We start from the raw sequence: 22,486 nt of genomic DNA, 5'->3' as shown, positions 1-22,486 counted from the left end.
GATATCAGTGAGGGACACCAATCTAATTAAAAATCTCCATTTCTTTGGAGTTCTTCTTCCATTCTTTTTCTAGTCACTCTTCACCTACCAAAGAACACAAAGAATTGGAAGCCCTGATATGAGTTTCAGGATGCCTTTTTTTTAGTATTCTATCAGACAGCTGGATAAATAAACTGATTCAGCTCAAACTACGCAAGCCACATTTCTATCCTGAACTGAACTTTCTGTAGTGTGACTTTTGTAGACCAGCTTTCCTTTCCAAACACTTTTAATGTCTCCTGGTTGAATGTCTCTGTTGACACTGATAAAAGAAAAAATACAGCTTCCATCTTACAAATATTAGAGGTATGGAATTATTTGAAGATTGATACCCTTGAAGAGCTTACAAAGAACAACTTCTGTAAGATACAGAGGCCAAGGACAGCCTTGGCTGCTGGGAGCATGAGACTGTCAGGTGTCAGATCCTGGGAGAAGCAACAAGATAAAGAACAGAATAACAACCACAGACTTCAGATGAGACCTGCTTGGCAGGATCTGTGGGAAGTCGCCCTGGAGAGCAGAGGCCCAGAAGAGCTGGCTTATCTTCAAGGGCAGCTGCCTTTGCCTGAGCATAAGAACTGCTATTAGAATGTTCAGATGGTTCAGCAACTACGGCAGAAAGCCAACATGGAGAGCATGTAGCTCCTGAGTGAACCTAAAAACAAAAAAGAAGCATGTAGAACATGGAAACTGAGATCAGCTACTTGGAAAGAAGACAGACATTTTGTTTGCACACATAGGAATGAAATCAGGAAAGCCATAGTTCAGTTGGAGCTGAAGGACAACAGGAAAGGTTTCTGTAAGAACATTGACAGCAGAAGATGAATGTGGGCTTATTGCTCAGTAGGATGGGAGACCAGTAACAAAAGACATAGAAAAGGCCACTTTTACTAGTAAGACTTCTCTGGCCTGCACCAGCAGGTGCGACCAAGGGGGCTGAAGAACATGAACTACAAGGAGAGTCTGAGAGATGAGGTTGCTCACCCTGGAGAAGAGAGGACTTGAAAGGCCATTTTGTTGTCAAATTTTGCAAAGAGACTACAGAGAAAATGGAGCCAGACTCTTCTGGGAAGTGTGTAGTGAAAGTACAAAAGGCCACAGAACATACTGGAACATGGGAAATACTGATTAGATACTACAAAAAGTATTTACTCTAAAGGTAGTTAAATAATGAAACAGATTGTCCTGAGAGATTATGGAATCTTCATCCTTGGAGGGGTTCAAGACTTGACTGGACACCATGCTCAGTAACCTCATCTAATTAGTCCTGTTTTGAGCCAGTGTCTGAACTAGATGATATTCTATAATTACATGACAATTCACTGAGATTTGTAGATCTGTTCCCACTCTCAGTGTCCAGTTACAAAGGGACAAATTGTGAAATTTTTACAAAGGATAAGGTCTCTCTCCATACACAAAGTTTTGCTAACACTAATGGAGATAAATTGAATTATGCAAGAACTGGCTTTTAATATTAAGAAAATGTATTGTCTACAACTCTTGTGAAAAGAACCAGTCACTTCTCATCAGGCTGCAGCAAGTTTTCCAAAGCATCAATAATAATTAGCTACACTCACTGTGCTTAAAAAAACATATTTGCTTTGTGAAAAGTGCTCAAGAAGTTTTTAGTAAAACGTTAAAAATAGTGATGAAAAGGCATGTATCTACTCCCTATAAGACAATAGAAGGAATACTACATTTTTCTCTTATTGTTCTTTAAAAGGACATCAGCAGAGGCTGTGAATGTCCTCCTCACCCTCCAGTTGATAGAGAACATCAGTGTAAATAACCAGATGACCCTAATGAAAGAAAAACGTATAAAATTTATTTCACCAGGTAGGTATATTCAGGTACAGCACTCTGGGACTTGTTCCCATGGTAAGACCCTCAGCCAGGCAGGAGGCAAGAGTGGCTTTGTACCTCCTGAACTTTAGTTAACTTTAGGGTAGGAATGGGCTCTGATGTAGGTTAATACAACTCTCCAAAAGACTGAGCAACACTTACCACAGACACACTCTGCCCATGAGCCTTCTTCGAGAACGGTCAGAGAAATGAGGACTCAGGCACTCAATGCTCCTAAGCCCTGCTGGGGATAGTAGTGCTGACCTTGTCATGTCCCCATGATGGCACCCCAAAAAGCTGGTGGGCCCTTTACAACCTACAACTGCTAGGGGTGGGGGGCTCATTTTGGTTCAGAGATTGCATGTTGTATCCAATGTACAGGGAAAGCTTTACTATTGACAAAATTTAGATCTACCCACCACTGGAAAATGCACCAATTCACAGGCCTGACACAGAAGCAATATTCTATAAGAGGAAATTTGCCTTCTCACCTGATTCATTTTTATTACAGATCCAGTCAGGCTAGTGTGGGCAAAATTAAGAAAAGGAAATCCTTTCCCTAGTTTATCTTCAAAAGGGACAAATATAAATACATTTGAAAGTAATAATAAAATGCACTTCAGAAGCATCTTTCTCAAGGAACTCAATTTGTTTGCAATTTCCCTTTAATTAGCTGTTGGGCCTCTCAAGGGAGCTATAATTCACATGTATTAAAAGACAAAAAAAACATGCAAAAAAGTTGCATATAAACCTCTTACCATCTCTCAGCTGTCTGACACTGGGATCTGCCTGCCTTTGTTCCTCGTCTGGTGTCTCCCCCTCACAATCTGGTTTCTGCTGTTTTCCATTCTGACTTACTGTCCATCTTTATTTACTTCTCTACTTGATCCTCTTAGCCTGTGGGTTCCTCTTATTCTCATTTATTCCTATTTTCCTGGATCAAACCCCAGCTTTTTTAAATTTGCTTTTCTAAATGTCTGACTTTTGATTCTCACACTTTCATTCTCTCTCTTTTCTCCTCATTGATAGCTCAGCTTTTTCCTCAGCAGTCTTCTCACATCTGTTCACCTCAGAGGCACCTTCTGTACCCTCCCACTTGCTTCTCTCTGCCATCACCCCCTTGTTCCTTGTTCCTTACTACCTCCATCCCACAGGTAGTAAGGAACAGAACTGCTTTTCTACTCTGTCCTGCCTGTGGCAGCAGGGAGAGCACAAAGGCAGAGGGAGGTGATAAAGTTAGAGATTACCAGAAAGTTAGATTTCAGTTACCGTGAAGCCCAAAGATGCAAGTGTGCTCTGCACTTCCTCAGTTTGGGCCATTCTCTGGTCATGGCTTGACTCTGTCAGGACAAGACTCGAGCCAGTCTCAGCTCTGATGCCACACTGCATTCAGTGAAAATGGAACCCTAGCCCAGTGTTTGAAAGGGAGCAAACACTCTGTGCCAGCCCCTGATCCATATGGCTGAACAACCAGGATTGAAGTCCAGCACAGAGTAAACCTGTCCAAATGGAAAGAAAACCTCCCATAACAGTCTTTAAACCTGGGCACTACCTGTTATGGTTTCAATCTTGCTTTCCAACCAGCTGTGCTTAGGAACTGGCTACAGTCCTTACCATTGATTTCTGGAATCACTATTCTCTGTAAAGCATAAGAAAATTCTCCACCAGTGATTTCTGCTGTCAAGGAAAAAGCACATTTGCTGATTAGTGCCTGATGTCTATGAGGTTGTAGCTCAATGAGGAAAATGAAGGGCTAGGACCAAAGTGACAAGCAAAACAATCTGAGCAGAGCTTGACAGAGAAAAATCTCAGGCAAAAAAAAAATTTATTTTGGTTTAAGTTGCAGCTGAACAATGCAAAAGATACATGGCAAAGAGGTGTCCATGTTTCTTGCAATGAATTAAATGGAAGGCATTTTTTTTCTTTATATTAAGTACCTGGGATGAACCTTATCTTTAGGAATGAAATATTCTGTACCTCATTTCAGCTGGCAGGACTCAGTTCTCAGAAGTGAACTGCTCTCTGGATGGAAGAACTGTCCTGTGCTTATGCTCTGTCTTAATGCCACTGTGATTAGAGTCTTTCTCCCTTTACTTAAAGATGTGTGTTGGACTGAGTTGCTGCAGCAATGCTGAGCATTTCCAAGTCTATAGTGAGAGATCGAAATAGTGGCATTGTGCTTTTTTAATTCCCCTTTTAAACTCCTGTTTTTACTGTATTTGGTTGAAGTGATTTAAGATAATTCCTGAAATGGAGCTTAAGCCTGGTTTTGTATTCACTCAAACTACTACACATATTCCATCCAGCTGTGAATTCTGTCTGAACCTAGACAGACTATATAACATTTTGAGCCTCTGATGAGGAAAAAAACCCAACACTCTCAGAGATACCTCCTCTTACTGAAAAGAAAAAGAAAAGCAGAGAATATAGAGTTTCAAAACACAAAGAACGGTGGCAGATGATATCCCCAAGACAGACCAATAATTGTTCACAATAAGTTCAGAAGAATTTCTTTTGTCTCTGAAGGGCTCAGCTACCTTTCCTAGGCACTGAACCTATCAAGTTACATCAGGGAAACCAAGACTGGAGTGCAACAGGGAGAACTGGAACCTGAAGTAAAAAAAAAGTAAAAGAAGAGGATTCAGTAGAGGCACAAGTTATGCACACTGCTTGAAGATTCATTTGTGGAAATTCATACTTATTTCATGCTGATTCACACATTTAACTTTGACAAAGGCTCTTCAATTCCCAACAACTTTTAATTAAACTGGCACAACTACAAATGAATTCTAGAATCACCAGGCTCTTTCTGATACTAATCTCCTCCTATGGTCATGTGTAGTCCCGTGCTGTGACTATAAGACTTGGGAAATCAAATTTTTCTGGAATAGTAATTTCCTGGAATGACTGAACTACACCTTCGTCAAATATTCATTATGATTTGAATAAACTCCTATCCATTTCTAACCATTATGATTTGATAACTTTTCCATTGAATCCTATAATGAATCCTTGGTTTACTGTACACATATTCCTGGGGAAAAACAAAGTTTTGAAGAACAGGAGAACACCTTTTTGTGTCAAAAGCTCTAAGTGAGCAGCACCATTACTTCTTAAACTTATACTGACAGGCTCTGATCATTTTAAGTCCCATTTCCTGTTAAAAGGTCCAGTGACCAAAACTAAGAAAAGACTGCTCACATTTTTCTTTAATGCAATTATAATAGATTAAAAATTGTCATAAGTTCTGGAAATTTAACCCAGCTTGATGTATAGAGCTAACATGAAGAAATGCTGATGTGGGCTACTTGACTGAAAGTCTTTGCTTCTACCCATCAGGTCCATTTATGGAGAAAGGGGCTGTAAACCCAGCCCTACTTGAAGTGTGAATAAAATATGTTGTAAGACAGCTGAGAGCAAGCACAACTGCAGGTAACCAGAAAACCAGCAAGACTTAAGTGAAATCTAAAATGCTCTGAGCTTTGATTCAAACTACAGACACCTTTCTAGTCTCATTTGTTTGGTGACATGCTGCTGCAGTGTGTGCTATGTAGTCTCACTTTTTCTGCCCCTCTCATGAAGGCATATGGAGAACTATAGGGACAGTGGTCCTGTGCGGAGTTTGCACTCCAGCACTTCTGTTTATGATGCTCAGATTTTACAGCAACATTCAGAGGATTTTGAGTAAACTACTGAACTTGATTCTCCAAAACCAACACATACTGAAACAGATGCCTTCAAGATAACCAATAGATTGAACGTCGTCATCTGGAAAGGTATTTAAGCTACAGAAAGGGGGAACATCACGGGGCACAAGAGACATGGTTGTTCCACAATATTATTATATTTCATCTCCAAGATTTACACTAACTAGTTGAAAGTATCTTGGAGCTCCTATGAGAAAGAAGGTAACTAATATTCTTTTTCTCATAATGAAACAAGCACTGTCAGGCTGACACAAGTTCTGTTGTATCCTAATGTAGGAATACTTAATGCTTCTTTCTGAATTTTTCTTGGTTACCTCTTCAGAAGTAATGAGATAATTAACTCCTGTTTGCTTATAGTCAAATTGGCTCTGGTAATGGCTGTCTGTAGGGAAAAAAACAAAGCAGTCTTCTGTGACTGTATGCACAGATAGATACTGTTTTAGATACAGACACAAATGCAATTGCTTTTGTGATTGGAAACACATTGTCTAAACTTTTCATGTGGTCAATACATATGGATTGTGAAATCATTAGTGAATTTGCTGCTTTCTGCCAGCAACAGGGATTGAGTGAACAGAGCGATAACACTGCCCTGATTGTCTTGTTATCATTAGGATCATTTAAGTCCTTGCATGGCTGACATAATTGGTTCACTTGCAATCTAATGAAAAGATGTCTGGGGACACACTGAACTATTTCATAACACAGAGGTTAGGAACACTGGGCATCAGACAGTAACATTTTTATATATTTCAATTTATTCTTGAATAGTTACTCAACCTCCCACATTAAGAAAAGGGCTCTCTGCACCTCCCTATTAAATCTATTAACTTCTACAAAGTGCAGTGTGTGTTTCCTTCCTGTGAAATGCAACAAAACAGTGTGCATATTTGTGGCAGACCAGTATATGCTGCTTTACGCTAATCTCTAAGATTTTCAAAGGACCAGGAAGATTAGTGTGTGATTTGTTCAGCCCTAGCACTGAACATTACCTTCTAGCTCCTTTTAGTTACTAGATTCCCTGCAAAGATGTACTGGGTGGTTGAAGTTGGCAGAACAGCAAACACTTCTACACAGTCAGTGATCTGTAGGACACATCTGCCTGCATTTAAACTGACTGCAGGAGGTGATGTAGCCATCAGCCTCAGCAGCACTGGGCCTGCTGCTGTGTAACTCCAAGCAATCTGTGCAGCTTCAAAGAGGAAAAAACTGCTGAGGGCAGAGTTAAGCTTTTCTCAAGCTATGGTTCCTATAGCTGCATCATAATCAGGTGCTATTCACCAATCCTCTTGTGATGAATCAGTATTTGAAAAAATCTTCATTTTCATTACACCAACTGAAGTGACAAAATTAGCATTGCATATACTCTGAGTCTCAGAGATGATATAGCAAATGATGAAGTTTTAAACTCACTGATACTGAACATACATAGACAAACAATTTAGAGGCTATTCCTGAAAAACATATTTTAAGGGAAAGATATTAGTGTGTTAAATAAGTGAAGGAAATGAGTGATTCCAGTAAAAAAAAAAAGTGAAGAAAATGAGTGATTCAAGTAAAAAAAAAAAAAATTAATCACCTTAGCAATATAAAGAAATTGGAAAAGTTGACAGCCTTTCAAAACAGCCAAGCTTTTGAAAGCTTGGGAAACTCCTAGAGGACAAAACTTCAGCTTGCAATGCAGATTCTGAATTTCATAATCTTATAGTAAATATTGCCATATTTTTAAAGTATTTCATAGTATCTTAATTTCTTGCATCACATTTATAGATTCATGACTATTATTTCCCACTGTATATAATCTCCAGGAGTCAGAAAACAGGAATCTTTGCAAAAAGAAGTCAGGCTACCAATAGCAAGAGGTACCATTACCTTAAAAAGGAATGAGACTGATCTGAGAGATGGCTACCGCTTATCCTTTTTAACTGTTTCAAAGACTGAGAGCAAATCTAGCCCTCAGAGGAGTAGAGAATGAATAAGGTGTATTATGATATAGTTAGGAAGAGTTATGGGTAGACATGTAAGTTTGAATTTTGCACTAAAAACAGACCAATCTTCTTGTCTCCTCCCAGCTTTTGCAAATGAGCTAGCATGCAGATAATATGCATAGAAAATATTAGATACTGCTTTTTCTTAAAAGATCTGTACAAATAAAAGTACTCACCTCAGAAATAAAATGTCTGAGTAGGGAAGTGCTTAGATTAAAAGTACTATCAAACTGTAAACAAAATAAATTAGGTAATTTTATCAGCTTGAAAATTAGGTTTTCCTTGGGGAAAAAAAAAAAAAAACAACACAGCCCATTTATTTCAGTTTTAGATAATCCGTGATTTGATTCAGTATTTTCTTGCCCCAGAATTATTTCTATGGAACCCACAGTGCTCTTTGGGACAGAAGAAATTTCTCATGGACTTGATTCAAGAGCATATACCAGTAAACAAGCATTATTCTTTGAAAGAACAGACAGGACTTCTGTCTCTAAGACTTCTTCAGATGAAATACACTGAATATGTCAGAGGCAAGGACTCAAAAATCTCATTTGCCTTTTTGCTGCTAACCACTGTGATGACATTTATTGGTACCATTTGTCACCAGTTTTCATAAAGACCCTCTTAGCATTGCTACAGTTAGCAAAACTTATTGGAAACTCTGACTACAAATGCCATTGTGGAAAGTGGCATTTCTGAGAGGTCCTGTATGTTCTTCAACCACAGAGGAAAGCTTTGTTTGCTTGTACCTGCTGCTTGCTTCTTTCTGTTGCTCTCTTAAGTCTGAGGATTTATTCCAGATTCTCAGCATAGCCAATACACTTATAATGAGCCCCTGTGCAGCAGACTGGAGCTTCAGTACACTTTTTCTTGTCTTGCCCTTTTCTATTTGGAATCCATGCTGAGAAAAGCTTTTTTAGATTCCTTTTGCCACTCCTGGCACACCAACTTTGTGATGTTCATTCTGTCATTCTTTGCCTAGAGTTGCCAAGAAGTTCAGACTGAAGTCTGAGAGGGACTTTGACTACTTTGAATTATGACAAACTGAATGTCATGAATCTCTCTTACAAATGGTATAAGTATGACCCAAATCTATGTGAAATGGCAAACAAAAGGTGTTAGTCTTCTTTGCTGACTATACATCTGGCTAATATTTGTAATTCTATTACAAGCAAATCATACTCACCTCTTTGGAAATAGTGATGTTAAAGGCCCCTGCTCTGTAGTGAGCCAGTGAAGCAGACTTAAGAACTGCAGACTCCCACATATATCATGGAACCACCCTGGTTTGGGAGAGCAAATGTAACTGGCACAAAGGGAGGGTCTGTGTGATTTCCTACTGGATAGACTATGCCCTGCAAAAAGTCATCAAATATTTCTAGTTGAAATATTTTTATCTGTTGGAATGCATTAGCAGTGGTTGAACAGAAAGATTTTTTCCTAGTCTGAAGAAAAGCTTGACATTAAAGAAACCTTGAACTAAGCAAATAAGTTTGTATTATGCCCTAAAAATCAGAAAATTATGGCTCATTTAAAAAATACAGGAATCAAAGAAAATCAGGGTGCCATGCTTTTAAAGTTTTAATTTGAGCATTCAGGTGAGTATTCTGAACAGCAGCTACAAGACACACACAAAAAATAATTCTCTGGACCACAATTTTCTTTCTCTTGTAGCAAAGACACCTTTTAAAATTTAATGCTGAGGGTGACTTCTCAGGAAAATCTTCAGGCATTCCTCAAAAGCACTGGAAGTTGCTTAGGACAGGGACAAAAGAGCCTTTTATATCACCTAACACTTAGTCCTGGCCCAGAGGTCAATCCTCCCAGACCTATTTTGGGTGCTGCACAGGCAGGGGACCTTGGTTCAGGCATGCTAAGAAAATAACTATTAAAATGTGAGAGGGTATGAGGCCATGAAATTAAAGAAGAGTAATACAGATAGTAGATAGTGTAGTTACTGATACTGTGAATGTTAGTAGCTGGAAGATTCAATAGGAAAAACACTGGCATGGAAAGGTATAAAACCCTAAGATAAAAAGCTGGAAGTTGGAAGAAGACAATTTATAACCATCAAGAACAAGCCTGTTCCAATGAGCACTGAATAACTTCCTTGACTGACTTAGAAAAGTCATCCTGTGTCCCACTGGGATGTCCATGTGTTCAAAGCTTAGCCTATGAATTCAATACAGTAACAATAGCTGATAAGTAATTGCTTAGTTCTTTAAAGCTGTGTATATCCTGCTTGCAAAGTTTTTTGTGTGTAGTAATAGTTGTTTGAACAAAATCAGCTCTGGCAAATTTTTCTTAACTGAAGTCTGTTCTGAGAGCCATGGGGATGCTCTGAATTACAAGGACTGTTGAAACTGCTGGAAAAACTGGGTGCTGCTGAGGTCACTCCTGCAACAAAGGTGAAAAGTAGATAAGAACTGTTATGTGCTGCTCAAGGTCTGTCTGAGAGGAGCCTTCTTTTTGGGTGTGACTGGTACTTATACAAGATGCTGAATCATCTCAAAACAAACAGCTTTGGACTGCAATCCCAGTTGGGAACCATCACAGTTTAAGTATCACTGCTAACAGGTGAAGACCAAGCAGCAGTACAAGAGCTGTGTATCTAAGGAACACTTTTAAGCTGTTTGTAAAGAACCTCTGAAGGGTTTCAACTCTGAAAGTATTAAAGTATAAATAATAGCTTTGGTTAGTTAACAAATGCTGGTTTCCAAAATAACACTTGACCAAAATTCCCAAAATGTCTTATTGCTTTTCTAAGTAAATATGGGAGAGGCTGAATAAGACTGTAGTGAAAGAAAATTCATCAGCTCAAAAGATAATCAGAAAAGTCTTAGAAAGCACACAGTATTAAAGACAAATAACCTTCAAATCCAAGTTAATGTGTGGTTTGGAGACTGCTGGAGAGCTAACTAGGGAATAGTCTACTTGTGCAAAGGCTGGCTTAAAACTAGAAGAATGATACACAAAATCAAAACAGATGCTAATTACAAAACCACATCACAAACAGTTATTGCTTAGTTGAAGCAAAGGCATTTTAGAAATGATGACTCTGACGAAGAATGCTGGGAGATGGAAGAAGAAAAGCATTTATAATAAGGGAAAGAGTGAGAGTATTCCTTTTGGAAAATTCTTAATTTCTCCTGGTTTAGACCTTGTTTTCCTGCTGTTCACAACTGAATACACTTTGCAGAAGTCTCTCTCATACAGTGAAAAATCTAGGGCAGAGTCACCATTTTGGCTGCGTGTTTGCAGAAGAGAACTAAATTCTCCTATATGGTTAGTGAAATACTGCTAAATAGGACTAAATCCTTTGGAAAATAATGTTAGCACATTTTTCTGCCTATCAGTGTTGAAGAAAAGGGACTTTTTACAGACAGAGAGGGCTTCATTATCAATATGACTGAAGACTTTCTCTGAAAGGTGCTGGATGCAGCCTCAGTCTGATTGTTACTTTTGATTGGACTGTACAGTCTGTTTATACTACAAAAAATCAGATGGGTTCAAAGATAAATGGGGAATTCACACAGAAATTATGAACTTCTCTATTAGAATATGAATGTGACTGCACAGCTTGGAGTGCCCTTGAACCTGAAGTGTTTAATTATGTGCTACATAAGAAAATTGTCTTGATGACCATGATTTTCAGTAATATTTGCCACTGGTTGGCACATGGAAGCTATAGGTCATTTTAGGAAAAATAAACATCTACTTACTCTGCTTATGAATAACAGAGCAGATAATAGAAATACCCACAATGAACAATGGGAACAAACTCTATGACTTGAATAATATTACTTACAGGAATTTAATTAATTTGAGTTGAGGAAAAAACCAAATGTTTTCAATCTTGAGGGGAAAAACTCTTACAAGAACAATAATAAAAAGCTGTGGCATTGATTATAGTAGTGAAAATCTTCTATTTATATCCTTTTTTAACATATATAACTATTGTATTCATGTCCCTGCAAGAATGACACAGGAATTGTTACTGGTGGAAAAGAAACAAGCTCTGTGTGACACAGTCTGCCTGCAGCATCTTGTTACCTCACTGAACACAAGTCTTATGTCCACACACCAAAAGCATAAAGGATCAGCAGGAAAATGCTCATCTCCAAAATCTAAAGAAATAATACAGATCAAGTGCAACAGACTGAAAGATTGCAGGTGACTTCCTATGTGTACAGAAGAAATCTGAATATTGTATATAAGATGCATGCAAGAGATTTCTAGGGTGCAGTATGAAGTAAGTTAAGATACAGAACAATGGCTGTATTTTTCTTCCATTCCTTTTTTTTGTTCCATGAACACAGGAATAGTTTGGCATCTAATAAAATTGGCTACAATTTGAGCACTCTGAAAATTACTTAACAAAAAACTGCTATCACCAACTCACCCTTATGCTTTCTAAGCAGTGCATCCATTGGTTGGATTTTGTATTTGATATTTAGGCATAGCTACAGGAAAAAAGAGACAAGTCAGAAATGTAGGGCCTGTGTTTTAACTCTTCCCTTCGCTAACTGAAACCATCTTTGCAAACTTACATTTTTATCCAATTTGGTATGAATGGGCTTATCAAGATAACCAGATAGAAAGCTGTAGATCCAGCTGGAGGAAAGGAAAGGGACACAGTGGCTTTCTTACCATGGACTGACATATTTGAAACATAAAATCTGTCAGACTGGGACATGAACGTCATTTATATTAACAAGAAGCAATTATAGCAATATAGTACACTGAACAGTTGACTGTTTTTATTAATTTGAGAGTCTCAGACAAACCTAAGGGTTCGGCGTCTCAGGAGAGCTATACAGAAGGCAATCTGCAAAGTTGTGAATAGTAGTTTATAAATGATGTTCAATTAGCCACATTTTGTCTAAGAGTAAGAAAAAAATTCTAGAAAATCATGGTAAGAACTGTAAACATTGTTTCATATTCTTTTTTGAAATCTTTATTTGTAAATTGTAGGTCAGCTTGTCAAAAAGCTTAATCAATCTAGACACCTTTTATACCCACAATCTTCCATTTGCAATCTTGTACTCTCTAATATGGTCAAATGTCAATGCTTTCATGTGCAGTAGGTCTAGTAAGCTCATTTGCTAGCACATGCAGGAAAAAAAGTAAACTAACTGCACTTCACACACTCAGCAAAGGAGACTGGTTTTGAAAACAGATCATTAAAAATCTCTTTTCAGAGCCTTCAGTAGTTAATCACATCCTGTAGCTGGATCCTTGGAAATCAAAATTTGAAAAGTGTCCCTTTATGGTACAAAGAGTGCTACTTCCCACAGAATAATTAGAAAGTTTGCTGTATGTACCTAGATGCTCTACTTAACTTGACTTTAACACTATCAATGCTCAGCTGGCAACTGTGTAGCAATGTGGACAAGTGGCTTGTGCTACCCCCTGACACACCTAAGACAAAGGCAATAAACTGTCCTGAGAGGAACACAGCAATTTCTCCTTGGTCTTTGCTGCTTGGGGAAAAAAAGCCAAACTCAGTCAAGAAAACATCTGCTGTAAGGGAACAATTTAAGAAATGGCCTGTAAATCAAATTTGAAAGGACTTCTTGCTTCTATTATCTAGAATGAAAAATGGGTTTCCAAGGGATTGAAGTGTTTTAGGGACGTGCCTGGTATTCAAAAACAGATTATATGCAAATGTTTCCAGGACATGAATTTTCAGTGTGGTGCAGGATTTGACAAGTTTCCAAAAATGTCACAATTTCACAGGAACACAGGACATTCCAGTTTTTCATGACAGATCAACCTGAATGTCTCTGGGACTGTAACAGCAGAAGCCAGATAGCTCATAAATATATAACTCAAGTTTTATCAACATTTTAATTGTTCCACTTCGCTTTTTCCTGTAAGAAAATTTTTAATAACTCCTTTAGATCTTCACATTACTCCTTTTTTTTTTTTTTTGTCCAGCCCTAAACCCATTCATTCTCCTTTCTAAGAGAGAAATCTTTCTAAAATCCCTACGAAGATATCAACAGAAATCTCTCTAAACCTGAATTCCAGCAAATTTAGGTATTAGGACTATGGTAAGGAGTTGCAAAAGCTGTAGACCAAGCAAGTAGGAGAGACAGTTGAATGGTTGTTAAAATAGCCTTATAAAATCCTCATTTACCATAATAGAACTGACACTGAAAGCATCACTTTTCACTCTTTCATCTTGATTGTTTGGGTTTCTACTCTCAGGCATTACTACAGTGGTGGCACAATACTACAAAGAAAGAGCCCCATCCAAAAGAAAGTTAAACCATGAGTCTCTCCACTTTCCTCTTAATTTTTTTTAGGCAAAGCAAAATTCCTGCAAAAAGAAGCTGTAATCCTAAAAGGTTAATTTTTACCATTTTAGACTGCCCCTAACCAAACCAGTGTCTAGTACTGCCAGTCACAAAGTCCCTCCTTTCACCATTACCATTCTAAACCTCCCCTTTTCAGCTCATGTATCTTTTTCTTCACAATACTGATGTGAAAGAATAAAAAACAGAGAGGCTGGAGGCACAGTGACAGCAGTTCCCAGGCACCAGTCTCACTGAGACAGAATGCAGAACTGCATGTCCATGCTCCTTTGGTATCAGGACATGCTGTGCTGTGAAATTTTGCAGCCTGGTGATCCATCTTGCTGTGCTATCTGGCTCACAATAGAGCAATGCCTACTGTTGCCAGCTGCTCCATTAACCCAAATTGTAGAGATTAGCACCTTGAAAACTTTTCTGATATCCCAGAAGTTTTAGCCCTCCCCACTCCCAAGAAAAGCTATACTATTTAATACCATTGTATTGAAATTGTTTTGCAAAAATGCTAATATAAGTGGAAAAATCAGTGTCATTAATTAGTAATCATGCCATTACAGACAATCTTACACTGCACAGGCTTATGAAGCTAAGTCAGTTTTCCATAGCAACCCAAATTCTGAAATATCTGAAGTTCTGAATGTTTGGCATTGTGACAGTGCCCTTCCTTTAGTAGGAGCTCTTTGGAAGGCAATATACACTGTACCAGCACATAACTAATTAGCTATGAGCTAATTAGCTATTAGAGTAGACCTTTCAACTATACTGTACAAAGAAAATGACAAATGTGGCCACTGTAAACTCTGTGGTCCTGAATATTCATGCAATGCCTGGATGAACTGAGCATGCTAACAAATGTCTGAACTGATACTTCCCAAAGAGACCTCTGGGGTAAAATAATTCTTAAAAACCCACAAAACAACATTAGTTGTCAGGGGATGTTTCCTTCTTAAGAAGTTTATTCAAATAGATTATCATTGGATTGTAGTTAAATGATAAAGTATATCTGACCTGAAAAATAATTTCCCAGTATATTTCTTAATTTCATTTGCAATCCTCCCAGAGCCCTCCTACCTGCATTCTGTATAAAACTTCCAGTAGCCATGTGTGTATTCTCCAGTCTGCACTGATTGTAGCAGAAGCCTGTGCCACTGACAGATAAATACCAGTGCCAGGAATAAAGCAAGAAGAGGTTTCTGAGAAATCTACAGCATTAATTCTGAGCCTACAGAATACAGAAAGGGGCATTATTAGACTGTCAAAAGACTAAGAAGGACCTCTGATCTCTGAAAACCCTTTTGGTGTAAAAGGCAAAGTCTATGCTACAGTAAAAGCATTTCTTAGAAATGACTGACCCATGTATATTTTAGGAAAGAAAGACACTTGTACCATTACACCTTATAGCATTCTTGGAAAAAGAATCCTTGATATTTAGCCAGGGTGGCTTTTTTTTTTTTTTTTGTGGGTTTTTTTGTGGGGAGTGGGTTTTTTTGGGTTTTTTTTTTTTTTTTTTTTTTTTTTTTGTGGGTGGGTTTGTGGGTTTGTTTGTTTTTGTTTGGGTTTTTTTGTTATTTTGTTTTAATTTTTTTGTTTTGGTAGCAAAAACCTTTCCTTGGGAGAAAAATGAACTCTTTAAAGAGAAATCTTCTTGCCAGGCAAAGAATAAATCCATGTTTACTCTCAAATGCTGTATTTATAAATAAATCCAGGTTGTCCAAATGCTAGTATTTGCTGAAGAAAATCAAAGTTTTTGTCCTCCCACTCTGCTTCCTTGCCTAAGCAAAGGGGTCTGGAGAGGATCCATTTTTCTAAATTAAATCTTACTTGACTATTTACCTGCCAAAACAAATATTTCTGAAATTCAAGGATATTGTCTTGAAAGTGGGTGTGTTGAACTGAGCTGAACATTGTAAAGATATCACATGTCATTTTATTAAGCAGTATACATTCGTCATTGTTTCCTGCTATCTGGCAGAGATCTCTGAAACAATTGCCTTTAATTTGCTTTCCCTGGGGCAGAAGGCACCAGCTATTTTCAGTTAAAATGACCAAAACTTTCCAGTAACATCTCAGGCATGCCTGATACCTTTAGGTATCTTGTTCGCTGTGAGCTAAAATCAGATTATATACTGGGAAGATTTCCAATTTCAAGAACTATGATTGGGGGAATTAATTGGGGTTTTGAAAATCATGCAATAATTTAGATTGAAATAGGACTTCAGGAGACTTTTCTGGTTCAACCTCCTACTCAAAGATGAAACAACTCAGAAACTCTGCCCACCTGAGTCTTGAACTCATCCAAGAATGCAGACTCCCCAACATTTTCAGCCCTTGGTCTGGTGCTCCCTAGAATGTTTTCCTAACTGCAATACTTTTCTTGATGTGACTTATGCCTTTTGCTCATCGTTTCAGTGTGTACCTTTGGAAGAATCTGGCTCTGTGCTCTCTTGTTTTTTTGTTTATAGCCTATTAGAATGTGGGATTGAAGGCTATAGAAAGACCTGCTTCTATATTAGTCTCTGTATTTGGAGAACTTGTAGGAAACTCTTATAGAGTTTTAATGTAGCCATTTTTCTACTGGCTGTTCCTGGTACAAAGATTTTCCTCTTCAGTAAACACTTGTTGAGCCCTATCCAGTTAAAATGGTAATTTATGATGTAAATTCATCCAAATATATTCTGTAAAAAGCATCTTCCTGCCACATCAACCAAGATACATCATCACCTGCACACATTTTCGTCTTATCCCTTTTTTAGCTTTTTTTCATCAAACACAAACAGATTATTTTCACTGCTACAGGCCCTTCATAGTAGCAGATTGTTAATAACACCAAATCTGCCCTCTTTCGCACTCATTTCCCCTGCTGTATCATAGCCATGTTTACACCTGTCTTGCCCCAAACTCTAACACAAACCAGCTGAAGAAAAACAGCCAAGGTGCCTCCTTTAGAAGCTTTATAAAGCTCATCTCTGAGTGTAGCAGAACAAGTGTAGGTTTTTTTTCTTCACAGAGAAGAGCAAGGCACAACTTCCCAAGAATATTTCTGGGATTCACTTTCTCTGAACCTCAGAGAAAGAAAAAACAATTCTTATCTTATTTACTGCTCCTGGGTCGTTCACAGGTGGAATGCACTGTGGAAGATTGTTTACCTGAAGGGAATTGGTAATTGGATTCAGGTGTGAGTGTTTTGATTCACGACCAATTGAATCCCTGTCGGGACTGTTGGCTGACGGTCATGAGATTCTGTGCAGTTGAGCTGAGTTGGGTGCTTGTGCAGATTCAGTTAGATGTAGTGTAATATAGTATAGAATAATATAGTATAATAAAGTAATTCATTAGCCTTCTAATATCAATGGAGTCAGATGCATCATTCCTGCCTTTGTTGGGTTTGCCTGCATTTACTATAAACAAGTACTTTTAAAACCAATCAGAAGCAGAGTTAGATAAACCACTAAAATTTTACACTGAACAAAATAGTGGCTATGTAATTATTCAAATGTTGTAATAAATAGCTGTTTCATCATAAAACTTTGATATTATTTCCTTTACTTACCTTGAAATGATATAGTTGATCTTAACAACTGAGAAACTCTCCTGCCCACTCCAGCTTGGGAAAGTCTCTTTCAATAGTGCTTGCTTCAGTAGCTCCATCCCAATCCTTCTGCCTGCTGTCCTGGTTTAAGAGGAAATGAAGTTTTTTGTGATGGTGTGGGCAAGCCAATCGCTGTTCAGATTTAATATTGGCACCTGGTTTGTCCACTGAGGGCATGGATACGCCTCTGAGAACACAGGGGTTAAAAGCTGTGATCTCCCAGGGGAACTTCATTTTGGAGTCCCGCTTGAGACTGAGCGGACACCCACCACCCCACCCCCCCTCCCCCGCCCAGATCTGGCTGGGCAGGGGGGGAGGGGAGCCATGTGGCCGGAGAGAGAGGTAGGCCAGGCCTGGGCCCAAGGGTGGAGGAGAACATTGCAAGGGCTTCGGGCAGCCATCCTCCATTCCCCCCCCCCCCCGCCCCCCGGAGTGAGGGAGAGAGAGACAGAGCTGGCATCGGTGATAGTGGCCCGGCGTGAAGGAGAAGGGGGGGGTGCCCAGCAGGGCAGCCAGGCGTGGGAGTTGACGAAGTAAACCTGCAGAGAGCTTTAGACTTTTAACCCCTCTGAGGAAGATGGGAACCTTGCAAAAGCTGAGTCTTCCTGAAGTTGATGAGATTGAGAAGAAATTGAGATTGAGGAGATGTTGAGAAGAATTCTAGGTGGGAGGAGATGATGGAATGGCTTTGGGCTGGACTTTTCTTGTGTAGCCACAGCAGAACCACTGGTGTTTCTGTGACACAGAGACTGCCTTCTAGGGGGAGGCGATGGCTCAGAGCCAGGAGAGTGCAGTGATGTGGAGGAGTGAACAGAGACGACGGGTGAGGAGGGTGGTGGTGGTGCCCTCCGCTTCGAAGAAGAGAAGAAGAAGAAGATCTCTGTTCAAGAGACCCCTCGGCCCCAGGGGATGAAATTTGGGGGGGACAAGTGTCCCAAAAGGAGAAGGACTGTGCTCCCTTTGGAACTGGTCAAAGTATCCTTAAAATGAAAAACCCTAGAAGCAGCTCTGATCCATGTGCAGTGGTGAGAGCACTGGACATGGAAGTCATGTGGCGCAAGAGGGACTCCTCTCTTCTCGAGAGACTGAGAATCGATTGTCTGAAGTGTGGCAGTGGAATTGGGAATTTGGTGGGGGGAGGAGGAAGAATTTGGAAGGTTTTCGTCTTGTGTTCTATGTGTTTTGTGTGTCTTCCTTTGTAGTTGTAGGCTAATAAATGTTTTTTTTTCCTTTTAACCTTAAGTTGGAGCCTGCTTTGCTCTGTCTCTGATCACATCTCACAGTGGGTGCCAGGGAAGGAGGTGATCTCGTGGGGGCACTGGCATTGTGCCAGGCTCAAACCATGACACTGCAAGAGGACATAGGAAAGCATGTGCCTTACAGATTAGATTCAGGCACCTGAAGGCCCAGATACACAGAACATAAATGACAATTAAATGACAGATGAATAATTTAATTTTTATTTTTAACATAGTTCTTGCAACACTCTCTTTCTATGATCCTTACCTAGATCACCTTCCAACTACAAATATTCCCATTTATAACTTAGGCTCACATATCAGCCATTTAATCTAAGATCAAGACAATCTGTTAGGATCATTTTGTCCCTGAGTTGTATTTCTTATTCTAGAGTTCATGTCATGTTTCTGAAACTCTTAAACTCCCTTCACTCATAATGTGGGGAAACACTTGATCATCACCTTTATCTCAGATTGCCTCACATCTGTTGGATGAAAAAGCAAGTTATGAAATAGCAAGGCAACTTCTCTATGTAGTAGTTACTTACAGAAAAAGTATGACATATGCATCTGAAGTGCTGGTACATCAAATGCAGAACTGTCTGAATTGTTGCTTATATATAAGAAGTTATTTGAATTTTAAAGACAATACTCTAAAATTATTTCTTCCAGTTTCTTTCACAGTACATATGTTTTGCCACTGCACCTTAACCTTTACAGCCTGCTTCAGATATCTGACTTAGTTCCTTACCTTCTTTCCTGCTTTAAGGAATCTCTACTTTCTCGAACGTTTCAATGGTATTTGTGTGTTGATAATATACACAGACCCTACTGTCAACAACCTGAGCATCTTTTAATTCCAGATTCCTTGGGCCTTCCTTCTTTTTGCACACCTTTGATTAAGACATAACTAAAACTTTAATACTGAATGATGTCCTGCTTTCCAATGTTTGTAACACAAGTGTCTTTAGCTTTTGACCTCACAGTTGCTGAATACAAAACACCTGGGTTTTTTTCATCGCCGGGCTCCATAGTATTAAAAAAGCAAAGAACTGAAATTTGTGATAACGTAACCCTGGAAAATCTTTTTATAAAATACATGTTTTATGAAGGAGAAGTAAGTTATGATTCCCTGGGAATTCCTGTCTCCAAAGCAAAATATGGGCTCTCACTGAAATAACTTAAAGCTCTCTTATGACTGTCAGTGAAGGCAGACAGTAATCTCAAGTGGAATTTCTCTCAAGGTTCTTGCAGCAGGCAAGAAGCATGAAGGCAGGATCTATTGCTTCAGCCTTCAATTCTCACATTAAGGGAAAGGATCTCAGGCACCAAGTTCTTCAAATATGAGAAATACCTTTGGGAGGGACACTGTAAATCTGCTCTTACTACTAATGCAGGGGTAGGCCAACTTAGTCTGTTCATTCAGCACTTGGAAGGCCATGCTGACTGTCACAAGAACTCCTGTGCTCACACTAAGAACCTAAAGGCATCAGAGATCCCTGGAAAGCAAGGGAGATCAATACTATTTTGGGTGATTGCTGTTTGCCCTGCACTTTTCAACTCCTCAGAAGCCTTTAATACAATGCTCATACAGCCAAATAAGTGGACCTGATCCTTGCTTTCATCTCAGTGGCATAAACCTTTTTAGTATTCATCTCACAAGCCCATTGTTTACCTGTCAGCATACTCAGTACATAAATGACAATTAATCTTTAGCATAACCCAGTCTTCGTTGAATTTGTGCCTTTTTAACCTTTATTACTAATATTAATTCTGTAAACAACTAAAATTCTATTACATGTCCTTCACACCCATGGGGTAAGCCTTAGGTAAGAGACAGTGAAAGTTAGCATGAATAGAAAGAGTATGGAAAACATACTGTGGAAATTTTGTGTTAGGGGGCAGAATTATGGCAATCACTACATTTTTTTTTTTTTAAAGAACAGTACATGCAGGTGCTGTCCCATGCCAAATGCAGGAAGAGATGAGAGTCAAGGTGTGTGCAGCTATGTGGCTGTTCCAAAATGGTAAGCTTTTTTTTCCCAATTTTGTCTGATTATCTTCAGGTAAATACTGCACTATAAGTCAGGTTTCTGACACTTTAAAAAAAGAGAAATTGTATGACCATCTAATCCTGGTTCTAAGAAAGTATATAGGTATGAAGAATGTAGTAGAACCTACTGGACTGCAGGAGAATGCAATCATCAGTAAAGAATAAATTCACACCTGGGATGCACACAAAAGAAAGGAAATAAATGAGGGAAGAGACAAAGTGTGTTCCTGGTGTGAAGTGACAAAAGGAATATATTCTCTTTCAGTATTTAAGGAGCTTGTTCCTTCATTGTACCTCTATTAAGAAACAATATTCTGTACATAGAGTATTTATGATAAATTAATTTCTGGCAATTTTAGACATAACATAGGCCAGCCCCTTCTAAGTAATCCTCACTTTAAGACCAGGATTAGCCTCAAGCCTCAAGGAAGCCAACACAGCAGGAATAAAATACCATGTCTTTAGCATCTTCTCACCTTTGACACAGATCTGTTAACAACATGTACGATACAAATACTTTCATAAATTATGCATACCATGAGTTGCAAAAAATCAATATCCATGACTTCCCTCAATGAAATTTGGACAAGGATGGATAGGCAAGAGGATTTAGTTAATGATTTTATTGCACAAAGCCATCACTGTGGGAGCCGGCACAGATTTCTGATTCCTTGGATATCACTTTGGCAGGCACTAGCTGTTGGTGAGATTTAATGGCTCTGCTCCACTACTCTACTCTTTCCCCACACCCATGTCTTGGCTATTGTATTTTACCATCTGTCCTTCCACCTGCAAAGTGAGCATGACAAAGCAATCCCAGTCAAGCAGGAGCAGGTCTGTCTTCCTCTGTAACACCACCTTCTTTTTACAGAGCCTCCCTAGGATACACTGGCTTTGAGAGTTCCAGCGTTTTTCAACTGAATCTGCTGGTCTAATACAATAAGGTAGGTCAGACACTGCTACATGAGATTGACTAAATGAGATTACATGAGAAGAGAATGCAAGGGTAAATTCAAAGCATGTGTGAGAATTACATGGTGATCACAAAGGAACAGAGAAGGGTTTCCTGGCATGAGAATGCAGTGGTGTGGCTAAGTGCAAAGCAGGCTCTGAACCACTGTGTAGTGGGACATAACCACACAACACAAATTCACAAAAGCAGAGGCAAATTGTTTCTTTCTATGACACATCCCTACTATAAAAGTAAGGTTTCTTTGTTCAAAGTTCTTGTATTGATCTTGATTTTCACTACCAATGACAGCTGCTGCTCAATTTCCTAGAAATAACAATACTGTTTCTCAAGGCAACTTCAAATCTTCCCAGTGCTGCAATAGAAAATTGTTTATTAGGGACCTGTAATAACTTTATGCTGGGCTTACCGCAGAGGGGAGTGGCACATCCTTTTCTAACATGTCTGACTGTGATCACCATACCTGCTTATGTATAAAACCATGCTAGTTAATTAGTAGCAACAGGTTTTGCTGGTTTCCCAGTAATTTGGAGTCTATAAAGCCATTCCTGGATTTCTAACTAGCATCACATTGTCTTGGACAATCTTTTCCATAATCTTCTAGAAAACACATAAAAAAAGCACAAACCCTCTGCTCCACCAAAAAAAGTCCCACCCCATCACCCTTTGTTAGTCTTACTTCTGTACTGAACTTAGTATTATCAGGTCAGACTACAAATGGTTGCTTATCTATGTTTGACCTA

General features: G+C 38.9%; 1 protein-coding gene across 1 annotated transcript; it reads right to left on the bottom strand.

The window, feature by feature from the left end:
* Window positions 1-1,766: 1,766 nt before the first annotated feature.
* On the bottom strand, window positions 1,767-22,185 carry LOC108961589 (BPI fold-containing family C protein-like). The gene is given in 18 exon segments (XM_030237925.1): window positions 1,767-1,838; window positions 2,373-2,449; window positions 3,496-3,534; window positions 3,537-3,558; window positions 4,449-4,491; window positions 5,903-5,970; window positions 6,602-6,772; window positions 7,753-7,806; window positions 8,763-8,826; window positions 8,828-8,931; window positions 10,448-10,525; window positions 11,971-12,039; window positions 12,127-12,190; window positions 12,901-13,079; window positions 14,983-15,115; window positions 17,444-17,563; window positions 21,135-21,262; window positions 22,153-22,185. Coding segments are annotated over 18 exon segments (1,518 nt in total).
* Between the last annotated feature and the right edge of the window lie 301 nt (window positions 22,186-22,486).

This window comes from Serinus canaria, chromosome 1A (assembly GCF_022539315.1).
Source record: "Serinus canaria isolate serCan28SL12 chromosome 1A, serCan2020, whole genome shotgun sequence".
Taxonomy (NCBI): Eukaryota; Metazoa; Chordata; class Aves; order Passeriformes; family Fringillidae; genus Serinus; species Serinus canaria.
Note: the sequence above shows the minus strand (reverse complement) of the source record. Positions and strands in the feature narration are given on the sequence as shown.